This window comes from Schistocerca nitens, chromosome 8 (genome assembly GCF_023898315.1).
Source record: "Schistocerca nitens isolate TAMUIC-IGC-003100 chromosome 8, iqSchNite1.1, whole genome shotgun sequence".
In the NCBI taxonomy this organism is placed as follows: domain Eukaryota; kingdom Metazoa; phylum Arthropoda; class Insecta; order Orthoptera; family Acrididae; genus Schistocerca; species Schistocerca nitens.
The window spans coordinates 555,000,279-555,018,341 of record NC_064621.1 but is presented as its reverse complement, the minus strand read 5'-3'; the positions used below and the strand labels follow the sequence as shown (position 1 = coordinate 555,018,341).

At 38.7% G+C, this 18,063-nt stretch overlaps 1 protein-coding gene across 2 annotated transcripts in view; it reads right to left on the bottom strand.

Moving 5' to 3' along the window:
- Positions 1-1,433: 1,433 nt before the first annotated feature.
- The window catches only part of LOC126198919 (protein SPT2 homolog), a 604,823-nt gene continuing 588,193 nt past the window's right edge, over positions 1,434-18,063 (bottom strand). For both annotated transcript variants that reach the window (XM_049935547.1, XM_049935548.1), the window contains 3 exons: positions 12,610-12,739; positions 11,348-11,433; positions 1,434-4,420 (listed from right to left, as the gene is read on the bottom strand). In XM_049935547.1, coding sequence (XP_049791504.1) covers positions 4,335-4,420; positions 11,348-11,433; positions 12,610-12,739 — 302 coding nt within the window. In that variant the 3' untranslated portion in view covers positions 1,434-4,334. The remainder of the gene's footprint in view (positions 4,421-11,347; positions 11,434-12,609; positions 12,740-18,063) is intronic.

Sequence of the window (18,063 nt, the reverse complement as noted above, 5' to 3'; positions counted from 1 at the left end):
CCTGCCAGAAGAAGGAGCCACTGGCTCAGAAAGCTTGCATAGGTGAAACCTTTCTTTATACGCGTTCTCCTGCTGCCTCTTGATGAGTAGATTTTTTTATCTATACAATTACAATATATGGTTATAATAGAGGGAAACATTCCACGTAGGAAAAATATATCTAAAAACAAAGATGATGTGACTTACCGAATGAAAGTGCTTGCAGGTCGATAGACACACAAACAAACACAAACACACACACAAAATTCAAGCTTTCGCAACAAACTGTTGCCTCATCAGGAAAGAGGGAAGGAGAGGGAAAGACGAAAGGATGTGGGTTTTAAGGGAGAGGGTAAGGAGTCATTCCAATCCTGGGAGCGGAAAGACTTACCTTAGGGGGAAAAAAGGACGGGTATACACTCGCACACACACACATATCCAGACACAAGCAGACATATTTAAAGACAAACTCTTTGTCTTTAAATATGTCTGCTTGTGTCTGTATATGTATGGATGGATATGTGTGTGTGTGCGCGCGAGTGTATACCCGTCCTTTTTTCCCCCTAAGGTAAGTCTTTCCGCTCCCGGGATTGGAATGACTCCTTACCCTCTCCCTTAAAACCCACATCCTTTCGTCTTTCCCTCTCCTTCCCTCTTTCCTGATGAGGCAACAGTTTGTTGCGAAAGCTTGAATTTTGTGTGTATGTTTGTGTTTGTTTGTGTGTCTGTCGACCTGCCAGCACTTTCATTTGGTAAGTCACATCATCTTTGTTTTTAGATACAATTACAATATATTGTCAAAAACTGATAATTTTCGTTATATTATGCTGACAGTTATGTGTGGTTTTAAGGTGTGTAGATATGATTTCAACACTGGATAGCCTGCTCACAGGACCCTCAAAATGCCTCATGTAAACAGGGTTGTTAAATGTGTTGGAAGTTATTACGCGTAACAGATGGAGTAAGACAACTGCTACCTTGCATCTGTATAAATGCATCATAATTTTAAAGATTTTACAAACTCAGAAAGACATTATAAAGATCATTAATATTTGCTAACACATACAGACACCAATGACAAAATGTTGTCCAAGTTTAAATGTAAAACAAGTGGTATGTGAATTTCAATATAGTTAAAATTAGCACTTTCCTTTATAAATGCACGATGTTTTCTTCGAGAAATGAAAATCTGACCCCCACCGCCACCACCAAAATGTGGGTGACTACAGCTGTAAACATACAATATCAAAATACTGTCACTATAACTAGTAAGGCACGAACTACACTGCTCTTCCAGCTATTTCTTTATGCCACTATACATCTCAAATAATATGAACTGAGTGCAAAGAAACATTCGAAAAACAAACTACTTGCAATATCAAGGTATTTTTTTTTTCTTTCCTTCTTTTAAAGGTCTGTGGCATAGTTTTTATAAATACACATAATCTGTCAGATTTTGAGAAAAAGAACAAAAGAGCAATGTTCACTGTGTGTTAACTTCCACTGGGAAAGTAATCAATGTCTTGAAAAGATGCAGTGCTGCTCCAGAACAAATTAATGACACAAAAACTAATGGGGATCTCTCCCCTTTCGACAAGCAATATACACTGGAAAATTCTGTCAACTTAAATGACATCAACAAATAAAGCACATATTTCTGCTTTTTTAAAAATGAGTATATTCAAACATGAGTAGTAATTTTGTTAACGTAACAATAACACTTGACTGTAAATATCACAGAAAAATATAAATGATATTATACACAGCAAGCAGCCGTTTCATACACTTTCTTGTTACTCTTATTTAAATGCTGTGCTATAGTTTCTTCATGTTGTGTATGCCTGCTTGGGGAAAATAAAACTCACAAAATGCTAACACCACTATAAACTGTACATGAAAATAAATACACCAACTGAGACAAGAAGCAAGCAAAAACCACTCACAAATTATAAAACAGCTCTTAGACAGATGACATTTTACACATACAATCAGCAACAATAAGCATTATACAAATTTGTGACCATAATGTGCAAAAGGTATGTATGAAAATGATGCCTTGGTAATGGGGAATGTCGAGTGTCTTTAGAATCTTTCTAACTAAAATAAAAAATTAGTAATCTGTCAAGATTATCTGATGATTCATATTGCGTATGCTTTTCTTTAAAATGGATGAAAACTAACACTTGTGCTTTCACACTGATAAATCATCATTACTTTCAGAGAACATTATTCTAAAAGGTTGAGAAGTATTAAATATCAATCAGAAAAGTAACAAAACATACTGAATATAATTAAACAAACATACATTTCAGTTTATGTTTTTATGGAAAAATGCATAAACATCCTGAACACTTAACAACGAAAAAAGAGACTACAGCTGTGCGATAACTTACAAATGGAGTAATAGGTGTCTGCTTTTAAGTCCCCTTTTATCATTCTTAATATTTACTTTGTTTTGCTCTTTGCAATAACATATTGTCTTTCTGCTGAGAAATATAAGAACTATTTACAGCTTACAACAAACTATGAATAACATTTACTGTTATGCACAGATTTTAAAAGTATAATGAGATCTGATAACCAAAAGGAGAAAAACAATAAATATCACTATTTTTAAATAAACTGCGATAACAACAGAACAGCATCACATATTTCATGGCTTTAACAACTTTCACGATTAAATATTTATATTCTAAAATGCAAATTATTGGCATATGAAGCACGCATAAGCCAAAGCATCAAAAGCTACGAGATTCATAGATTAAATTCACACTTTACACTTTCTTCAATAAAAGATATTTTGGCAGTAATTACTTACACATTGAAAACAAAGTAATTATCATTATGACCAAAAAACTCACTTTCACAAGCATTCCATTACCACTTCTGACATATTTACAAGACCTAAATAGACAGCAAGGATATTGTTGCCTTTGAAAACACTCTAGCAGACCTACATAACAACTAATAAAATAAATTCTGAAGAAAAAATATATGGTTGGGTAAGGAGGGCTGGGGGGTGTTCATTTACTCAGTAACAATGCTTTCTACACTACACTGCAAGAACAAGTTTGGACTTGGTTCTCTCTCACAAGCTTAGTTGAAATGCCATACTATTTTTCAGTCTTATTCGTCTGTTGAGTGTACATCTATCAACAATACTTACTCTGACCTTAATAGTTTTATTTGGTTTAATTGTGGTGACAGTCAAGAACTTAACACAAATTGTCACTGTGTGTGTGAGTGTGTTGATTTTTCTTCTTTTGATTCAATATGCAATTAACTTTCAATAATATTTGCCATAAAAGAGTAATAGTCATTGACTTCTTTAAAAAATTATTTAACTCGAATTATTCATAACATCTCCTATCATTTATGACTGTATTAAATCACAAGTTATTTATTCTGAAAACCAGTACTCATAATATCTGAGGTATTTATCTTGAACTGATGTAAAGCTGTACTGCTATAGATTTATGTCACAAAATATACACTTTTTATTAGAAGGCAAAAGTGAAATTGTCAGCACCAATCAACGTACATATCTGAGGAACATCCGCCACCAAGATCCTTCCCTGCAATGACACCCAGTTTCATTGCTTGATGTGAAACAGCATCCATATACTGACAGGTCACAAATTCCTCACAGCAGAAATGGGATACTAACACTAATGAATAAAAATCTTACTGTCAACTGTCATAATACAAATTTTGGTGCAATTGCAGTGAAGACTTTGAAGTAGTGGCACATTCCTTTTTAGAGATTAAATTCATAAATACATACTTCAGATGATAATTCTTTTTTCCACTCCTCAAATCAAATTATTTAAAAGAAATTTGGAAACCATATGGCTTCTATACTAATACTCGCTTTTAATATTTACAGATACCTTTTATATAATTATCAAATGTAATTTACAGGCAACTAATGTAATTTTATTTTATTTAGAATCAAATGCTGTTATAATGGAAGTATATTACAAACCAATTTATATACTCTCTCTCTCTCTCACACACACACACACACACACACACACACACACACACACATTCTGGCAGTGTCTTCCAGAGTTCTTAGCTGCTTGTTTTATACACTTGGGACACATTTGTTGACCACTATTAACAAAAATGCAACTAAATTAATACAAGAAGGAAATTTGTGTGACTTGGCAAACATATGATACATAATGATTATGATCCAGAAGGATTCAAAAATATTACAAAGCAAACTTTTGTACATGCAAAGGTCCCCAGTTACAATTTCATAAAAAATCTATACTTAGATTTCTCTGATTTCTCTATCACACTGCTCCCTTATATTACAATGGGGTAAGACGGTGTGGAAACCCACAGAACTATCTCATTTTTCTCTTCTTTAACAGGGCTTTCCTTTTTTTTTCTTCTTGTTCCTTCTTTATGTCCTCCAGATCTTCCAGTATACCTGTTAATGAAATAGCATTTAAGTTGGATTACAACTAAAACAATCATTTGTCACACAAATAAATAATCCACAAAGCATAAAATACAAATAAACTTCACACCTGAAATTTTATATAACCAAGTGACTCACAAAACAATACATTTTTTACTGAGACTAGATCATGCAAAAGATCTGTTTTAAGGCACCACTATTCTTTTACACAGAATTTCTCATAAGGTATGCTTTATGAGACTCTCAAAAATGTCAACACACTTCTGACATTACAATCCTGCAGCACTCAGAGTCTTAGGACACCAACAGGATTGGACAACTTTAGAAATGGGTCAATAGACTGAGTGATAAATGGAAGTGTGTGGACTGCTATTCACAGCAAATAGCATACTAATCTGTTAGGTCTGCAATGGCAAACACACAGAGAAAACTTGTTCATTCCCTCTGAGCTGTAGCATTCATCAAGGTTGCTTAGGAAAGAGCTGTAGTGAATGCAGTGCAGTGCGTACTGAAGACAATGTTGATGATATCATGGCCTGGGAATACTTCATATAGGATCAAGAAAATACAGTGCAATGTAGTTTTAATTCTTGGTATATCACTACTGAAAATCAAAATATAGCAGGCACAATTCACCATTTGTAGAACCATGAAATATTTCAAGTCAGTTAGTAGCAGATTACTATTTAGTGTACGTATGACTAATAACAACAGTATATAACTCTGAGGAAATGAAATACCATATTTACCAGATTATAAAATGAGGTTGTTTCCCAAAACCATCATTTTAAAAAATACAGGGTCATCTTAAATTTGCAGATGAAACAATTGCTGTTAAGGCAGCACTTTTATGTTGAGTAGCTGGTAAAGCAGTCTTACGTTTACAGATGAAGGTTTGGCAACTGAGGTCTTGTGCAGATTTATTTTGAAGAATTCTGAAGGACTGGAGGGGGAACAATGACATCAGCTTGGCTAACAACTATGATGAATTTGGGAAGAGGAGTGGTGAATGGGCAGCATATTTCGATATGCTACCAACCACATGAATGTATACCACATTCCTTAGCTTTTTATGAACATCTACCACATTTAAACTACAGTTTGCCCAAATCCATTAAAGTTAGAGAACAACAGTATACACTTCTGCAGAAGACAATAAAAACCAAGATAGAGGCCAATGGTGTACTTAAGTGTTTTGTGCAGCAATGTTGTCAAGCATTCACTGCGAGGTATGATGGGAATGAAATGGAGTGTGGCAGCTGATGGTTCTATGCAGCAAATGAGAAAGTGGTGGTGGTTAGTGTTTAACGTCCCGTCGACAACGAGGTCATTAGAGAGGGAAGGATGGGGAAGGAAATCGGCAGTGCCCTTTCAAAGGAACCATCCCGGCATTTGCCTGAAGCGATTTAGGGAAATCACGGAAAACCTAAATCAGGATTGTCGGAGACGGGATTGAACCGTCGTCCTCCCGAATGCGAGTCCAGTGTGCTAACCACTGCGCCACCTCGCTCGGTAGCAAATGAGAAAGCAATGGGGAGATGGTATGTTTGGAAGCAAGAGATGAAGGAAAATTGTTACACTCTCATTCCAATACAGATGCAAAATCTGCAATGTACTTGGGGGGGGGGGGGGGGAAGAGGAGGAGGAGGAGGAGGAGGAGGAAGAAAGAAAGAAAGAAACAGCCATGTCTTCATGACCCATTTTTATAATAAAAAATGGTGATACTACAGATGCTTACATAGTAAGCAAAAAAGGAAAGGAAGATAAAAATTAATGTAAACCATTTCTTTTTGTTTATTTTATTCTAAGTTTAGAATAGGTATAATGTTAACTTTTATTTGGCTGATACTTTATATCCATAAACTAAAGTAAAAGCTACAATCATATTACATCTATAAATGAAATGAAAACTATGGCCTTTTAAGGCATTCACTCAGTGCAAACAAAAACAGTCCTCAATAATAAACTGATAGAACAGGTACCCCATTTCAAGTACGTAGGATGTGACACATCATATGATCGATACAGATATACAGAATAAAAACTACTACTTACCAGCGTATACGCGGCACAATAACAAAAACACTTAAGGGTAAAACAAGGATAGGGACATAACTGATATTTTGTGAAGTCACAGCAGTTCCTACTTTATATGGGGCAAAAAGTTGGACGCTAAGGAATGAAGATTTGCAGCAACTAAAAGCATCAGAAATGAAATGTCTAAGATCTGTGAAAGGCTGCACTAACGAAGACAAAATTATAAATGAAGTAATAAGGGAAGAATTAGGAATCCAACACAAAGAAAGCTGGGGAGGACATGCACTTCATATGTCTTGTCACCACAAAGACTTCCTAAACTAGCAACGGATTGTAAACCATGGGGGCAGGAGAAGTGTGGGAAGCCCAAGGATGAGATTTGAGACCAGAACAGGCCCTAGACCTAAGCCTGGAGTGGAAGAAGAAGAAGACTTCATATTCATAAAACAGTCTGTAACTTTGATTAGTCAGAATATGCTGAAAACAGAATTTTCTCAAGAGACACTTAAAAAAGGGGAAGGGGGGGGGGCAGTTTGTCTTATATCCAGAGTTGTCTCGTATTCACATAGATTTGGTCCATTCTTACGTGTACTTTAGGGATAAAATAACATGACTTTACCACTATAAATACTGTGGTATTTATTTGATTGGTTTTCTTTTCGCAACTTAATGTTATTACTTTATTTCCTCTATCTTCATGAACAGTAAGTGTGAAATGGATTCAGACACCTTCAAGATCAATCTATTTTTTTTCCTTTTCCCTTCAAACTTAGATACTTCAGGATTGGGGCTTGTGTAGGAGGCAGGTCACCATGTTAACACGACAGTGTGCCAGAATTTGTACATGTAAAATGATTAAAAATCCTTCCCAAGGGACACTGCCCTACTGAAGGTACCTTCAGTGCCAGGCGGGAGGGTTTGCGTACTCTGATGAAGTCAAGAGCTGTGTCGGCGGTAGTGTAGCTAATGGCAGGGTCACCCAAGCCAGTGTGGTCTTGACAAAGGAGCCAGACAAAGTGTCTCCCACAACATAGGGCAGGGAGGGCTCTACAGGTGCAGTGAAACCAGCTTCACTAAAGGAGTAAACCTCATACAAATCCTGGTCCTCCAAGTTGGGGGTCGGGCAAGCAGCTAACAAACCCTTCATGTAAAAAGATTCTTGTTCAGAAACCTCAGAGTAAAGAAGCCGGATGGATTTATTGACGATGAAATGTCACTGTTAAAGGCAAACAAAAACGAAAAAAATGATGTGTTTATTGGAACCTGGAATGTACAATCGCTGTACAGGGCAGGGGTCCTGAGGTCACTGCTAGATCAACTCAATAAAACCAAGGCAGGTATAATTGCCCTACAGGAAATATGATGACTAGACATGGAGTGCTTGATATGGGAAGCTGGATAATTTTCTACCATGGTTCAGAGAGCTACCATGAATTTGGTACAGGAGGGGTAAGACAAAAATTTAAACACCTAGTGAGTGGATTCACTGGAATAGCTTCTAGGATCTCATGTATGAGATTGAAGACCGAATTCTCAAACTACTCATTGATCAATGTACATGCACCCACAGAAGTATCAGATGACCAGGATAAAGACACCTTCTTTGAGAACCTCGAGAAAACGTATGACAGATGCCCTGTGTATGACACCAAAATAATTATTGGAGACCTCACGGCACAGATTTGTAAATAAGAACATTACCTCCCAGCAAGAGGAAAGCACAGCCTCCATGAATACACAAATAGCAATGGTCACAGAGCCATTCAGTTTGCACCGTCACATAACATGGCTGTAGGTAGCACTATGTTCCCACACAAAAGGGTTCATAAAGCAACATGGTGTAGCCCTGATCAGCATACCTTCAACCAAACTGATCATGTAATTATTGATGGCAGGCATTCCTCAAACTTACTAGATGTACAAACTTACAGAGGAGTTAATGTAGATTCATAGCAAAACTACGAGCTCGAATATCCAATGCAAGAAAAGTCAAGGAACACCTCAAAGTATGTATGTGGTATCAAAGTTAAAAAATGAAGACATCTTTAAAACGTACTCTAAGAAGGTTGCTGAGAATCTTGCATTAAACACCCCTAGTGTAAGTGATAACCAGGTTCAGGGATGGAACACTTGCAGGGATGCAGTCATTAAAGCAGCAGAAGTAGTGCTAGGGAAAGAAGGAAAACAACTGAGGAATTCCTGGTCTGATGAAGAATGTAAGAAAATAAGTCAGGAGAAAAATCTGGCATACAGGAAAATGCTTGAGAAATCATACACTCGTTTAGCGGTAAGAAATCATTTAGATAAAAGAAAATAAGAAACTGCATCGGTGAAAGAAAACGGAATGGGAAAGAAAGCAGATTGAAGAACTGGAGACAATTGGAAAGACAATTGTAAAAACAAATGATGATAGAAAATTTTATCAAGAAATTAAAAGTGAAAGAAGAGTATTTAAACCGCGCATCAACTTGTGTAAAAGTAAAAATGGGACACTACTAACCGATGATCAAGAGGTACTGGAGTGTTGGGTACAGTATTTCAGTGACTGTTGGATGCTTCAGATTCCCCTATTGAAGATATCCCAGTTGCTCCAGAAGATGATGCCATAGTACCTCCCCCTTCCCAAGGAGAAGTGAACAATAAAGTGCCAGGGTCTGACAATGTAGCATCTGAACTATTGAAAGATGGAGGAGTTGAGCTAAATCATAGGATCTACAAGATTGTGTTCTTCATCTGGGAAAAGTAAGAGCTACCAGAAGAATGGAATGTACGGATAGTGCATCTGGTGCATAAGAAAGGAGATCTATTTGAATGCAGCAACTGCAGAGGCATAACACTTTTAAATATTACATATAAAGTACTATCACATATCCTGTTTAGTAGACTTTCACCTATAGCAGAAGATGATATTGGAAGCTATCAATGCGGGTTCAAACCAGGAAAGTCTACTGTAAACCAGGTATTTACTCTCCGACGAATAGTAGAAAAGACCATTGAATTCAATGTTGGTGTGCACAATCTTTTCATTTGCTAAAAATCTGCATATGACACAATAAACCAGGCCAAACTTATGAGGCAATGCGGGAATTTCAAGTGCCTGGAAAATTGGGGCATTTAATAGAGATCACCCTAAAGTATCCCCAGTGTACTGTGCGGGTGCAGTCAAGGCTATTACCTTAGTTTCCCACTCGAACTGGGCTAAGTCATGGAGATTGGATTTCCGGCCTACTTTTCAACCTGGCACTTGAAAAAGTGGTGTGCAAATCAGGTATTCAGACAAGAGAACTATCTACTACAAGTCTGTACAATTGCTGTGATATGCAGATGACTTGGATTTAATTAACAGAACACTTAGAGATCTACAAAGTGCATTTTCAGCTCTAAAACTGAGTGCAGAGAAGATGGGTCTGAGAATTAATGAAGGAGAGACGAAGTATATGTATAATGGTACTAACCAACCCTTACAGCCCACAATAACCGTTGATGGAATGACATTTGAGCGAGTGGAATGTTTCACCTATCTGAACTCAAAAGATAGAAGCAAATGGCATCACCTTTACTGAAATTAAGGCTTGCAGAAGTGTTTCTAACTGACGCTACTTTGGAATGTTGCGACATTTTAAATCCAAGCTTATATCACGAGGGACTAAGTGCCGACTTTACAAAACGCTGATACACCCAGTACTTACTTATGGTTCAGAAACATGGACAATTACGAAGCAGGGTGAAAGCAAACTGAGATGACATGAAAGAAGTTTATTGAGGAGGAAATTTAGACCTGTATATGAAAATGGGACCTGGAAAAGGCGAAGAAACGACGAACTTTGTGACTACAATAAAGAGGATGACGTGGTAAAGTTCGTAAAGGTGTGTAGGCTGAGATGGGCTGCACATGTAATGCGAATTGATGAGACAGATCCTGCAAGGAAAGCCTGCTGCAGTGAACGTGGAGGAAGAAGAGCAAGAGGACGATCTAGGTTGAGATGGAGTGACGAGGTTGGAGAGGATGCTGCCAGAGTCGGTTGCCGTAACTGGAGGTCCACAGCGAAGTCCAGAGAGGAATGGCAGAAAATTATTGAGGAGGGCAAGTCCCATCCCCTGATGTAGTGCCAATGGAAGAAGAAGAAGAAGCTTTATTGCACCAAATAAAATAAAACTTTCAACAGCCATCCATTTCAGATACACAACAAGTACCCAGACACTTTGGATATCCTTTTGGGACTTACTCCTGGTGTTTGCCACAGATGCTGTAATCAGTTGCTATTGCATGAGACGCAATAATGACACTACGATTTATCATACGAGGTAGGTTAAAGCCACATTTATAGCATTTGTACATTTGGACCAATCTTTCTCCCATGTTGAAAGGCACACAATCTTTGAAATTCTGAAGTTATAAGTGATATAATACAAAGTGTTCAAGGGTATGTACAATTTGTACAAAAATCAGACTGCCATTCTAAGAGTCAAAGGACATAAAAGGGATGCATTAGTTGAGGAGGGAATGAGGCAGGACTGTAGCCTATCCATATGTTATACAAAAATGAAATACTAAACTGAACTTAAAAGTTTCAGAACAAGAAGTTGATGTGCAATAATTATTGAAGAAGTGAGGCACAGACTAGAAAAAGAACGCAGAGTAGACACACATACACACACTCACGCAAGCGCAACTGCACACACGTCTGTAGTCTCAGAGAGCTGAAACTACAGCTGAAACAGGTATCATTTGGAGTTATATGTCAAGAGGTAAAAAATGATTCCACACAATGTAAGAAATACATTCTAAAACAGGGTTAAGAGACTGACTTTTTAATTTAAGTAATTTGTGCTTATCCAGAAAAAAGATTACTACACACTACTTAACTAGATACAGAATACCCAAAAAATTTTACGTACCTATTTTTGTGCTGACAAATTCCTCCTTTAATACTTGGGCAAAATCTGCTTCCATACACTCGTCGTCATCATCTATATCAAGATACCTAAAAAAAAGGGGAGGAATTATATGCAAGAGTTTAAAGGGTGTAGCCAGGTGTGAGTTACAATGCTGTACTACTATGTTAATGTTGCACACACACATATAATGAAAGCAATGGATGAGAAAACTAAGAATCGGAAGTTTAGGATTGTTGACCACATATTATATAGTAGTATTAATAACAGGCATTAATATATGTGCTTTATACTTACAGTATGTTCCACGAACAATGTAAAAGTTGTCACCTGTGTTTTGGTTTATAAAGATCACAAACAAAGAGGAAGATGAGGTGGTAGTGTATACAGATTAACAGTGACAGGTTATTACATAGAATTTCCATATATTGTATTTAAATCGTGAAGAAATATCCACAAAAGTGTTTGAAGTTTTATACCACAAATGAGTAGATTTGCAATTAAATACTGGCACTGGTCCATGCATATGCCATGGAAACGCTCTATCACCTAAAAGAAGATTAGGTGCTCAACTGAGACAAGTGGCATGTTACTTCCCATACAGTGGAAGAGTTGTCACAGACATGCAATATGTCATTATTCCATCCTGGATTTCACGCTGAGGAAAGTGAAGTATATTTGGAGTAATTTTAATTAACATTATTAATTAATTAATAAAGCACAAATCAGGCACAGCTTTTTGGTGAAGGACTAAAATTCTCACACAGACTTTTGCCCCACAATTTCAAAAAGAACAACTCCATGTTGTAGGTGATAATTTCCACATCTTAAGAAATTAAACAGAGAGTGTGACAGCACATGTGGTTCTTAAAAATATGTCTGTATAACTGCAGATCGACTGCCAATATACGACCACATACAAATGTCTGTCATTTGATAGTTGTACAACTTTTGGTCACAGCGCAATCAAAACACTGTCAATGGTTTTTTTAATGATTTTTCTGCCAAGTTACATGGTTGTTGCGCAAGTATTGCCTGTAGTGTAAGCACACCTCCACAGTGGCCAATTACACGTACTTGCACAGCTGAATGTTACATTTATACACCTGGCCTCACAACCCTACATGTCAAAGGTTGTTTTTCTCATATTTAGAATGAAATATTTGAAACTGTAGGAAAATCCATAGTCAATAAATATCAAAGCATACAACACTGACTGATCAAAAGCTAAAATTCCACAATTAAGAAAGTATGTTATACCATACCTCGATTTATCGTAACCAAAAATTTCTCTGATGTGTTTTGAGTAATCCTCTCCATCCTCTGGTCCATCGTCTATGAAGTCATCCAGCTCTGAATCGTATTCATCTTCATCATCAGAATCTTCTATACGCCCTGCATTCACATTAATGAGGAAATGTAACACAGACAATTTGTGACTAGATTTCAAAACAGATAGCAAGCAGTTTAAACATTTAAAGTTTTGAGTAGGAAGAATTGCTGGCAGATATTTCCCTTCAGTGTACAAAATTCACAGTACTGTTGACAAAAACATTTAAAAGTAGAAAAAACTATAAATATGGTAATGGGAAGTCGGATGAAATGTAAAAAATTTAAGGAGAAAGGTGACAGCTCACCAAATGTAGTTCTGTATCACTGAAAGGCGAGTACATTGGACTAAAAACTTTGCTAGTTTTTGGATGAATCCCTATCAGAGGTATAGATTACACATTGTACACACTTCGAAACTAGACTGGAATGAGAGGTTGTGTTGTGTGGAGTGGGCAAGGGGAAAAACAGAGGCATGGTGTGGGAGGGAGGGTTCGGGAAGAATGGCTAACAGCTAGGAGGGAGTGGCAGCACATACAAAGAATAGGAATGTGGCACTCATTAGCTTGTTCTGGCACAGACAGAGGAGTGTGTGTCATAATGATCATGAGAGAAGCCTCCATGCAGGGTGTGTCCTGACAACTAAGCCTTACACACCCGGGCGTCCCCTGGGTGTCTAGGTATACCTAGACGGCTGATTCTCTCACACCAGAAGCAAACAAACATGCGAGTAAATAAACGGTCCTTATCAGAGCCAACTTTAACTATCATATCTATAAATATTGAAGGCTTATCATCAGGCAAAGAACATCTGTTATCCAACCTATGCCGTGACAAAAAATGCGACGTCCTGTGTATACAAGAGACGCATAGAGATGAGTGACAGAGACGACAAAAAATACCGGGCATGAAACTAGCCGCAGAAACACCGCACTCTAAGTATGGAAGTGCTATATTTGTAAGACCAGGGCTTCAGTTAATCAGTGCTCACTGCACCGTAGAAAATAACACCGAAGTCATCTCAGTGCAGCTGAGTAACTGCGTGGTTACCTCTGTGTATAAGCCCCCTTCGGCTGCATTTTCCTTCACACCACCCAGGAACTTCCATAACAGCAAGACGTCTGTAGTAATCGGTGACTTTAACTGCCATCGTCATTTGTGGGGATACTCTAAAGATGACGAAAATGGGGAGGCAGTCCTCTCCTGGGCTGAATCCTGCCAGTTGTCTCTTATACATGACAGCAAGCTACCCCCTTCCTTCAACAGTGGCAGGTGACAACGTGGATTTAACCCTGACCACCTCTTTGTGAGTGAAGACATCACACAGCTTTGCTCCAAATCAGTGTGCTCGCCCATACCAAAGACGCAACACAGGCCACTACTGTGTCAAGTTCTTCCAGCAATAAGGCCACAGGAGGTGAATTTAAAACGGAGATACAATTTCAAGAAAGCTGATTGGAAAAAATTTGCTAAGATGCTGGACAAGGAGATTAAGTCTGTGCGACCTATTCCTAAGAGTATGACAGCTTTGTTCAAACTGTCAAACATTGCTCCCGGGCATCAATCCCAAGAGGGTGTAGGACAATGTATCTGCAGGGTGTGACACCTGAAACAGCTGCTCTGCTGGACGGATACTATCGACTATATGAAGAAAACCCTTATAGCGAGGAGAATTATCTGGCTGCGCAAAATACTCTCTCCTCAATCTCTGAGGCGAAGAGAGAACAGTGGATTAAACTGATGACAGAATGTGAGATGAGTAGAAGTAGTCAAAAGGCCTGGAGATTGTTACGACACCTTAACAATGATCCCTCCCAACCCAATACGCATACAAATGTGAAGGCAGACCAGATCGTACACCAGCTTTTGAAAAATGGTAAACCTGATCATACCAGTAAAATTGGGAGATGAACCCTGGAAAGGGAGCCCGAACAAGAGGGAAACACTCTGTCTCGACCATTCAGTTTGAATGAGCTCGACTCAGCTCTAAATAAGTGCAAAGTCGGAAAAGCAGCAGGGGTAGATGACATAAGAAGTGAACAGATCAAGAAATTTGGTCCAGGCGCAAAGTGCTGGCTACTCGAGCTAATGAATAATTGTGTCAAGAGCAGCAAGATACCAAAATCTTGGCGGAAAGCAAAAATTATAGCTATACATAAACCAGGGAAAGACCGGGATGACCCCAAAAGCTATAGGCCAATCTCCCTCCTATGCCACCTGCATAAGGTATTGAAAAGGTTGATCCTCCAAAGAATTACAGATATGATAGAACCATTACTGATCCCTCAACAGGCAGGATTCAGACAAGGGAAAAGCTGCACAGCACAGGTGTTGAATTTGACACAGCATATAGAGGACGGCTTCCAAAGGCGGCAGATAACAGGAGCGGTGTTTATAGATCTTTCAGCTGCCTACGACACTGTCAACCACAGACTCTTGTTGCTGAAGCTATACAACCTCACCAAGGACTACAAACTAACCTGTCTAATTAGAAATCTTCTGCAGAACCGAAGATATTTTGTGGAATATCAAGGACAAAGAAGCAGATGGAGGCAGCAGAAAAATGGGTTGCCACAGGGCAGTGTACTGGCACCCACCCTCTTCAATATATACACTAATGACCAGCCGTTACCAGAAGGAACACAAAGCTTCATATATGCAGATGACCGAGCAATCACAGCACAAGATCACAGCTTTGAGAGGGTGGAGCAGAAGCTAACTGATGCTCTGAAAGAATTAACTGCATATTACAGGGACAATCAATTGAAACCAAATCCCTCAAAGACCCAGACCTGTGCTTTCCACCTCCGAAACAGACAGGCTAATAGAACCTTGCAGATAGATTGGGAAGGAACCTCTTTAGAACACTGCAAGATTCCAAAATACCTCGGAGTCACTCTGGACTGTGCTCTTATATATAAGAAACACTGCTTAAAAACAAAGCAAAAAGTGGCTGCCAGGAACAATGTGGTTAGGAAGCTGACTGGAACAACATGGGGAGCACAGCCAGACACAGTGCGCACAGCCGCATTAGCCCTCTGCTACTCGGCAGCTGAGTACGCTTGCCCAGTATGGTGCAGATCTACACATACAAAGAAAGTTGATGTTGCTGTGAATGAGACATGTCGTATCACTACGGGTTGTCTAAGAGCCACACCTGTGGAAAAACTGTACTGCTTCTCCGGCATGGCCCCCCCGGGCATCCGAAGAGATACAGCCGCACGGAGTGAAATGAAGAAGGCATTAACATCCGAAGCCCATCCACTACATGGCCACCAACCGACACAGCAAAGACTTGTGTCTAGAAAGAGCTTCCTTCACAGTACAGAACCACTCGCTGACACTCCACATCAACACCGGGAGAAGAGATGGCAGGTCAGATGCCAGCATCTGTAGGAGTGGCTGATCCCGCAAGAAGTTCTTCCCCCAGGCCACACAGAGAAATGGTCCACATGGAAATCACTCAACCACCTGCGTTCTTCTGTCACAAGATCCAAGAGTAATCTGGAGAGGTGGGGCTTCCAGGTGGACTCTCTCCAGTGTGACTGCGGAGCTGCCGTGCAGACATCAACACATCTACTACAATGCACATTATCTCCAACTGTGTGCACCATGGAGGACCTCGTAAACGCTACACAAAGTGCACTGGACGTTGCAAATTTTTGGGCATCCACTGTATAGATTAAAATTACCTTATGTTTGACAACACAATCTGTGTCTAATCATTTATTTCATTCTTGACTAGTTTAATTTATAAACCATAATGTATGTATGTATGTAGTAATGTATCTAATATTGTTTTTTCTTTTTCGTTTGCTTCTGACACGATAAAAAATAAAATGATCAGACGATGACATGGAGGAATGGATTGGGAAATACTGAGAGGAAGCATAAAGACAGAACATGTCGTGATGCAGCCATTAAAATCAAGCTTATTATGTTCTGCAGCATGTTCTGCCAATGGCTGGAAAACTGCTCTCAGGCACAGTTTGGCGGTGGCCATGGCAACACAGAGTACTTGGCACAAATTTCAGTAGAGCTGGTATATGGTACGGCTGCTTTCACAGGTGGTCCTGTGGTGGGACTTCAGTAGGATACACTGGGTTGATGTAGTGGACAGGTCTTGCAATGGGGTCTTAAACTGGGTATGACACATATAGTAATGAGCTGGGAATAGGTGCAACATAAGGATGGGCTACAATATTTGCTCAATCAGATAGGCAGTGTAACTCCGATTTGTGTGCAATATTTTGCTCATTTCCAGGCACAATGATAAATAATTGAAACCCTGGTGAGGATGTGCAATCAGTTGTTCCAGTCCAGGATGAACCGTATCCTACCCCAGGGATTCGAACTTCCCCCCCTCCCCTCCCCACCAAAACACACACAAACACACACACACACAACTGTCCAAAGTTAACAAAGATGTTAACTTGTTCTTGTGCCTTTTGAAGACTCAGTGCCTTCACTGTTCATTGTGTTGTTATTTTTACTCCTATATACCCTGGAGGTATGTCCCATCTTTGGAAAGGCAGTTTGTTTTTTACCATGTGTGTTTCATTTCTTCTACTTATGAAGCTTTTTCAGTGACCTGTAATACATGTTTTTTTTATGTATATAATAAATGCATTATATAGTAGTTACAAGTACATTGCTATGTTATGTTTTCTCATGTTATTCTCTTGTTTTTCAGGTTAGAAACTACTTTTGCAGCACAAGTCTCATGAGGTTAAATTATCGTTTTGTGCTTCTTACAATTTCGATTGCTGCTAGTACATGTGTGTCATTCCGCAGTTGCATTTACTCGGTCTTCATACTCCAGTTGGCCAATTATCAGCATTTTTTCACCCACATTTATTACAACACTTCACTTGCACTTCTTGTTGTGTGTTGAAGAAGTGTATGTTTACAGTGGATAGTGTTTTCAACTGTCACCGAGTTTTTACTTTTGTCTTTTGCCTGTGTTGTGCATATGTGGTCCGATATTTGTTTGTTTGTGACCACAGGCACTTAGTGACTTGGTCATTAATTACTTTCTTTTTCACTGATGGTGTTCTTTGTATATGAAATTTTTCCTGTAATGTCAGGAGCTTTTTGTCGTGATTCTTCACTCTAATAATTACGTCCTGTTCCATTTTGGCTGATTCGTGCTCATGTTTTATTAGATATTCAGCAAAGGTAGAACCACTCTTTTCATACTTACAGCATTTTACATGTTCTGAATGCCCAGCTTTAAAATTCCTGCATGACATTCCCAGATGCAATGATTCACATTCTTGACATTCTACCCGGTTTAGAAAAGTGCAAGTGAAGTGCTGCAATAAATGTGGGTGAAACAATGCTGAAAATTGGCCACCTGGAGTGTGAAGACTGAGTAAAATATCTCTAGG